Source organism: Cygnus atratus, chromosome 25 (genome assembly GCF_013377495.2).
Source record: "Cygnus atratus isolate AKBS03 ecotype Queensland, Australia chromosome 25, CAtr_DNAZoo_HiC_assembly, whole genome shotgun sequence".
Lineage (NCBI taxonomy): Eukaryota > Metazoa > Chordata > Aves > Anseriformes > Anatidae > Cygnus > Cygnus atratus.
Genome location: NC_066386.1, coordinates 1,353,666 through 1,361,133, shown reverse-complemented (window position 1 = coordinate 1,361,133; position 7,468 = coordinate 1,353,666). Strand labels below are relative to the sequence as shown.

At 44.0% G+C, this 7,468-nt stretch overlaps 1 protein-coding gene across 1 annotated transcript; it reads left to right on the top strand.

Moving 5' to 3' along the window:
* Positions 1-854: 854 nt before the first annotated feature.
* ZPBP2 (zona pellucida binding protein 2) lies at positions 855-6,868 on the top strand. Its single transcript, XM_035572130.1, has 9 exons — positions 855-954; positions 1,692-1,772; positions 2,269-2,394; positions 2,950-3,111; positions 3,964-4,182; positions 5,311-5,396; positions 5,942-6,119; positions 6,656-6,731; positions 6,832-6,868. The coding sequence occupies exons 1-9, from the start codon at positions 855-857 to the stop codon at positions 6,866-6,868; spliced, it is 1,065 nt and encodes a 354-aa protein (XP_035428023.1).
* The last annotated feature ends 600 nt before the right edge of the window (positions 6,869-7,468 follow it).

Here is a 7,468-nt window from a genome sequence, read left to right as displayed (position 1 = left end):
TATGGTCTAATGCAGGTACCCTCCTCCCCCTAGCAGGGCTGTTTCCCAAATATTTTTACATGCACTCAAGAAACTCATTATTTCTACTTCTAGTTAAGAAGTCATAAGCAAGTCTTACAAAACATGTAACTGACTGAAAACCACCACGTACTTCAATAATATGCCATCCGGCTGTTTTCGAGCCAACAGGATATGCCCAGCTCTTATTTTCAGTCTTTCTCACAGCGACTGGCAGGAATATTTTTTGCTTTTAAGCTGAAAGCAGACATCCCACAATGACTCGCTCCAGAAACCAGCAGGTGAAGGCGGCCCCGGCGTGCAAGCCATGCCGTTAGCTCCTCAGAGCTGGCAGTGCTGGAACCGTGTGTGGAGCAGGAGATGGCAGCCTGGGTGCCCTTGCGGTTACAGGGCCGACCACAGCCAGGCCTGAACCTGTTCCCCACCCCCCCCCATAGTTTCCTATCGTAGCCCACACAGCTGGAAACACCACCTTGAGTCAAAAATAAATTTTGCTGCGTGCAGTGGAAGGGCGACGCGGTGGCCTCTCCCAGGAGGGGGGCGGCTGACACCCAGGGAGCAGCGCTGTCCTTTGCCTCCAAGCACCCCAGAGGCTTTAGGGGCGCCTGTGAAACAAACAGAAAAAAAAAAAAAAAACAACCTAAAAAGCACAGGGTGTGGGTGGGGAAGGAAAGAGTCAGCTGCATGTGGGGCTGGGGACCCCACCTTCCTGTCAGGAGGCTCCGCAGAAGCGAGCGGTGGCCCCAAGGAGAGGAAAGGGCGGGGGGCAGGCGGGAAGGGCCGTTGGCACCCCCCAGCCGTTGGCCTCACAGGACAGCCGTTGGTGTGGGGGCGGCATGGCAGGGGGCGGCAAGAGGCCATGCTCCCCCCCACGAGTCCTCCTGGGGATGGTGGCAGTGGTGGTGGCAGCGGCAGGCTGGGGTGCCCTAGCTAGAGGTACCAAAAGGCCCGCAGGGGTGGGCCCACCCCAGGCATGGTTCTCCTTAGGGAGCTGCTGTGGGGTCCGGTGGTACCGAGGGATGGGGGCAGTGCTGCCGGGTGAGCAGGCTGTGGTGGCCTGCAGGACTGACCTTCAGCACTTAATAAAGGCCATGAGGTGGGGGGGGGGGAGGGCTGGCAGTGCTGTTTCATCCCCTCAGCCTGACTCCAGGCAGGCAGCGGTCAAGCAAGGCTGTCCTGATCTGCCACCAAGGCCCGAGAGCGCCCCAGCAGTCAGGACGAATGCTGGGAATACTGCCATAGCTGTTTGTGGGGTTCTTGCACACAACCCCTCATGCTCAGGCATCTGCCCGCTGTTTCCCAAAAGGCAGAGGCTCACAGGTGCTTGAAAACCCAACACCCACCCACAGTCACCATGTTGCACCCCTCCTGCTTCCCAAGGCTCTCACATGGCCATTGCAAAGAGCCTTAGCTTTCTGGTTGGATTTTTATAGCTTTTTTTTTTTTTTTTTGGTAAAGTGAAAGGCTCAGCTAGCCTGGAACCTGCTGTATTAAAAAAGATTCACAGGCTGGGCACTAAAGCAACAAAAAGTGGCAAGCCAGCAACAAGCGGGAGCCCTCGTTTTGGAAGGGGGAAGAAGGGAAGCAGCAGAAACTTGCTAGGACAAAATAAATGGCTAAGAATCATGCATTTAGATTTCTCCGTATAATATTCTAAGTCCTTTTCCCTACAGCAAGTGCTGTACCTGAAGAAGAGCTACGTTCTGTTGGCTTAATTCAAAATAATTATATTTATGCTGACATCAAACGTGAAGGTAAATTTGTTGGATTATAAATATATTTAAGTCTTACTAGACTTTTGAAATGCCATTTAAGTACAGTGATCATTATGTAAACAATGCTATGCATGGAAGTGATGCAACCAGGTTTAGCTAAGCATACTGCTGGAGGCTCCGGAATATGGTTGACAGCATACATTAGCGAGATGGTGCAGGCTGAGAAATACACTTGTCCTGTGGTGCACTCGTGGAAGATGTTGTGTCTAAACAAGAGTTACCTGCTCAGCTACACAAACCCAAGCTCAAAACCTGGTGCTGGGACCCTGCAGCTCGGTCTGGTGGTTTCTGCTACCCACAGTCAGCACCCACCGCCCCGTGGACAGTTCCAGCTGTTAACAGCAGCAAGCAGACACACGACCAGCCTTCTCATTAGTCCCAACAGGAAAAATTAGCTTAACATCACATTAAATATAGCTTTGAAGTACTTTGTCATTTCATTCCATGTCATTTACCTTATTCTCTTGTGTTGCAGTTAACGTGTATGTTAAAGTATTTACAAATAGCCCATTTCTGGTATGCATGGATTTGTCTCTTTCTCAAGAAGAAATAATAGATCCCAAGTATTTGTGGATTGGTCCAGATGGAAAAAATTTAGAAGGTTAGTTACCTTTTTTTTTTCTGACTACAAAGAATTTCCACTCTTCCTGCCTTCGCCATTTTTTCCAAGTCACTGATAGAATAGGCTTTTTACAGTACTTCTGCTCAAACTTACAAACAGCCCCTGCCTCTTGGGGGTGGGGTCAGAAATCAGGAAAATATGCTGAGATAGAAAACTAATTTCTCTGTTTACAAGGGGAAAAGTTGACCTCAAATGGTTAAATAAGTTACCATGCATGAAATCACGTATTTTCCTTGTTTCTGTTGATGCTACCCTGCAATAGTGTGGTGGGTCTAAACAGTCGCATGGCCCTTTATCAGAGTTTTCCACAAACTCCGACAGACTACACTTCCTTTCTCCCTCTAAAACTACAAAATGCTTGAGATAAAAGCAAACTTGCAGCAAGTCTAAGAGGTCAAATTTTAGACTGTTTCAGACTAACACAAATCAGTGTGTCATTATGTACTAAAAGCCTCATCTTTAAGTGTTTTAAATGAGCAGAGCATCAGAAACCAAGTATTTCCAGTGATCAACTATTTCCTGTTTCTATTCTAGGGCAAATATATGCGAATGTTACAGAAACTGGAAAGTTAATGCTGATGGGTTTTAAGGAGTCCATGTCTGGAGCCTACACTTGCACTCTTTCTCACAGAATCATAGAAACTATGACACAAGAAGAAGTAGACGTGTTTGAGACATATAAGTTTATGTTATACGGTAAGATTACTTGCTTACTAGTAAGCTAATGCACGTAGCCTTTGCAGTTTGGTGTGTTTATAACAGGCGTGTTTATTTCAAGGCTTGACAGAGATTGTTAACATTCTATGCCAGAAGAGAAATGTGTGTATATAGATAGTCAAATATCCTTCCAGTCTGGGAAAAAGTTTAAATGACAGTCAAGAACATATGGCAACTCAAAGAATAAAATAACCCCTACCTTCAACAAGAAACAAGTGAACTACGGTAATTCCAGTGTTACCCAAGATCTGAAAAGAAAGCTCAGGTCTGAGCGCAGTCTCCTACAAGAGAGATTACCATACTGAACCTAATGCCGATGCAGAACGAGCTTGAGCAGTACACTCAAGCCTTCCTCCACCCTTTGTAACCACTGTTCACCAACATCGCCTCTCCACCCACAAAATAACGTCTCCGAAATGCTCAAAAACACTAACCTTTTTCAATCATTTTTAAAACATTCCCTCCCACACCTTAGCTGCATAGTGTTTTTGCATCAACCCAATCCGTTTCTGTATTTATTTTACTATGAAGCCGTGTTACTGAACTAGCGTATCTATTTGCCCCTTTTTTGTTTCAATGTGTAGGAGCAGAGCCTCATAACACAAGCACAAATTCCTGTATATTTCAGACTAAAATGTTCCTTACTGTTTGAGTCAGCTACAACAAGGATAAATTTGTTCTGGTTTGGTTAATGAGTAAACTATTTACTTGTTTACTTTTGAATAAGTGCCTGTATTTCTGATACAAAGTACACTGATATAGAAGATAAGGCACTGTACAAGATTGAGTGATTACACTGCTGAACTCATACACAAACTATTTTCTTAAAAGCATACAGGGAAGCTGACCACGCATATCAGATATCTGTTCGCTTTACTACAAAGGGATGTGAGCTAGCAGCTAATGCCCAGTTCTTTGAGGAACTGAAGAAAATCTTAGACAACATAATTTCTGATCTGACATGCCACATCATAGAATCATCGTACAAATGCCATTCCATCAGGATACCAAACCAAGGCCTTCTGCATGAGCTATTTGTTACTTTTCAAGGTAACATATGTCAGCGTTTGTTTGGGAGTGATCATTTCTATTTATGAATAACCTGGGTGTACTATAAACATCTGAAAAATATTAAAATCAAGCATACCTGCAGAAGTCGCTGCCCTTTATTTGCAATCCCTGTATTTTTTCTTACAAGCCCACAGATGGAGCTAAAATGCAGTTCATATGCTGAATGCATAGTACAGTACTTACAGCCTTAGCAAGAAACAATCCTTTTCAAGGTGTTCGGTTTGAAACGGTTATCGAAAGGAGACAATTGAATAGATACGATTTTTCACTAATATGATTGTAAAAGGAAAATGGCCTGTTGTTTTTCATTATTTGATTTTTAATAAGCCTGTGACCTATGTGGTTTTGCTTGATTCTAGGAAACTGCACAGAGGTAAAAAGCCAGAGCTTCACAGTTCCCTTATGGTAATACTGATGTGGCTGTATTGCCTTGCAAAAGAGGTTAGATCAGCCCTGATGGCTGCCCTAACTTAGATGTTTTTATCGCCAAGTAAAGGAAATTATTCAGTAATGCTTTGACCATATTTTCTCCAGTATCTGTTCTCATCACGTGCCAAGCAGAACCACCCAACAATTTGTGGAACAGTTTGGTGGCCGTTTTCCCCTCGGCAAAGTCCAGGGGTGCTCGGAACAAAGTGGGGACGCAAAGCTTTGAAGTTTTCCTGTGACTTCAGTCCTCTCTGTACTGAGTGAGGGTGCTGTGTGAGAGTTTAGTTCCTTTCTCCTCACATCTCAGCATGTTCCCCCCCCTCCGTTATTTTATTGGTTGACCTCTGACTCTTACTGGAAGAGCACAATTTAAGTAACTGGTAGAAACCACCAGGACCATCCCCCCTCCCTTTTGTCAGTGACTCATTTTTCAGAATTCAAGTACACCAAGTAAAAAACTTTTTTGAAACACTATCTTGACTAGAGATTGTGAGAGAAAAAAATAAAAATCACCATTCTCCACAAATTAGAGAGGATGAAACATAAAATGCTGAAGCATTCAGTGAAGAAATTTGTTGATGTTTTTCCCCTGAAATGAACCTGAAGATAGCTGCTGTAAGTTCACTAATACATCCTTAAATACAGACGTGAATGTGTATCTCTTTTCCCCACCAATAGTTAATCCTTTTGCACCCGGATGGGAAGAAGTTTGCCAACAGGTTCCTTATGACTGTGAAGATGCAACAAACATGAAAGTCCAAGAGGTTCTGTGTCAGCCACCCTTGTCTTCTCCACATGTTTAACACAAATTCCTGCCTTAGCATCTACAGATTTGACTGGTAGTAATCCAGCTTCCCCCAGATTTTATGGGATTAATATCATTGTAAGAGATGATTCATAGAGCTCGGATAATTAAGTTCAGAATGGAAAATTGTTTTAAAGGTCAAATTGATCCACACCAAAAAAAAAGCCAGACTTACTGTTCCCATTATACTACCTCAAAAATAAGGAATCAAATATAAACATTTATGTTAGTACATTAAACTTCCAGATCTTTAAATTAAATCTTTGATTTATGACTCAGTAAAGGGAATATAATTTAAAATAAACCTACTGTAGCCAGTTTCTGAAATCTGTTATCTCTAGCTTCTTAATGCTAGTATATACTATTGTATAATAGCCTTGTGACAGCCTGGGGGGGGGGGGGGGGGTGGAAAAACGACACAACACCAAGAGGTATTTACTGACATTGTAAATCAAAACCATGACTGACTATTTTCTTTATTTTTCCAATGTTTCTGAATTCCAGGCAAGAGATCGGATTGGAGAGTTTTTCAGTAGGCAGACGTACGCTTTGAAGCACGAGTTTCAAACTGCCCCTACGATACACTATGTGGACAACAGCTTCTCAGTTACCCACGTTGACAGCTGTCAACCAGGTTTTGGGAAAAACGATATCACCCACCAGAACTGTGCTGGTTGCTGTGGTGAATAAAAACACTTTATTTATATATTGCATGTTAGCCCTGATCACAGCCCTCTCTGAAAAGTATTTGGTAAACATCAGGGTCAGAAGTCAGGATATTTCCATTCGCCTTTTGGGAAGACATCCCTTCCTGTCAGATTTTTTTTTTTTTTTTTTTTTTAAAGAAGTGCCATGTGGAAGAGCAAGTTGGCAGTGTTTGCAATGGTTGTTAACACGTTAGTAGATAAAACTATCTCCAAACAGAGTAAATGGAAGCAGTGAAGTGTTCCTTCTTCCAGGCCACTGCTCAGTGACATCACTCAGGATATTGGGCAAATAAAAAACAATTACCTTAACGGTAGCACAGCTAGAAAAACCTCAGTTGCTTTAAAGGACCTTCTGCCAGCCGCACCACTGCTGGTCCTGGGGCTGGGGGCACAGGGGGTGGCACAGGGGGCTGGGGAAAGGCTGGCTCTGCTGCAGCACCCGTGGGCTCCTGCTGACAGGCTGGCCCCGGCTGAGGCAGAGGGGAGCTGACAAACTCTGTTCTCTCCACAGTGGTTTGCGAACCTGGAACATACAGTCCTAACAACGAAGTCACCTGCCACATTTGTACCAGGCCTCACATCAAGAAGTACGGAGCAAGGTTTTGCTAATAAACATACGACAGAAATTGGAAAATTGAATAGAAGCTATGAAAGCACTGTTTTTTGTGATATACTTTTCATTTTTAGCTACCAGTTCTGGAATCCTACATTAATTTTCGAATGATAGCCAAACTCCGTCATTCACACACCCCGACATTTTCTGTATTCAGGGAACATTTATAGAAGTGATGTATAAAATGAAGCGTTCATGCAACATACTTTTTTTTTTTAAATAAAAAAAAAAAAAGAGAGGCAGTTTGTCACGTGGCTGTGGGTGCAAGGAGTCCATTTCTTGGTGGTGACACCAGACAAGCTTCTCGCTGCAGTTTGCCCAGAGAACATTAAGAAGCTACAAACAACTCAAGGAAAGGTGGCAGAGCTGCTGTGGAGTTATGAGCCATAGTGACGTGCCAGAATCTCTGTATTAATAATACCTGGGAGAAATTACTCAGAAGTAGTAAGTATTTAACCTTCGTGATTTAAAAACATAAGCGATCTTTTCCTCTATATTTTGCTGTTTCTTTCTTTGAGTCCCAAATGCTGCAGCCCGCCCGCCCAGCGCAGAACCGGCCGATGCTCTGGGAGCAGCCACGGCTCCACGCAGGGCTTTCCGTGCTGCAGCCACCAGTGGGAGCTCTGCACCGGGAGCGCGGATTGAAAGCGAGTCCCCCAAACCAGGGGGTTACCACCAAGTCCTGCAGCCCAGCCAGAAGAAAGGAGGCTG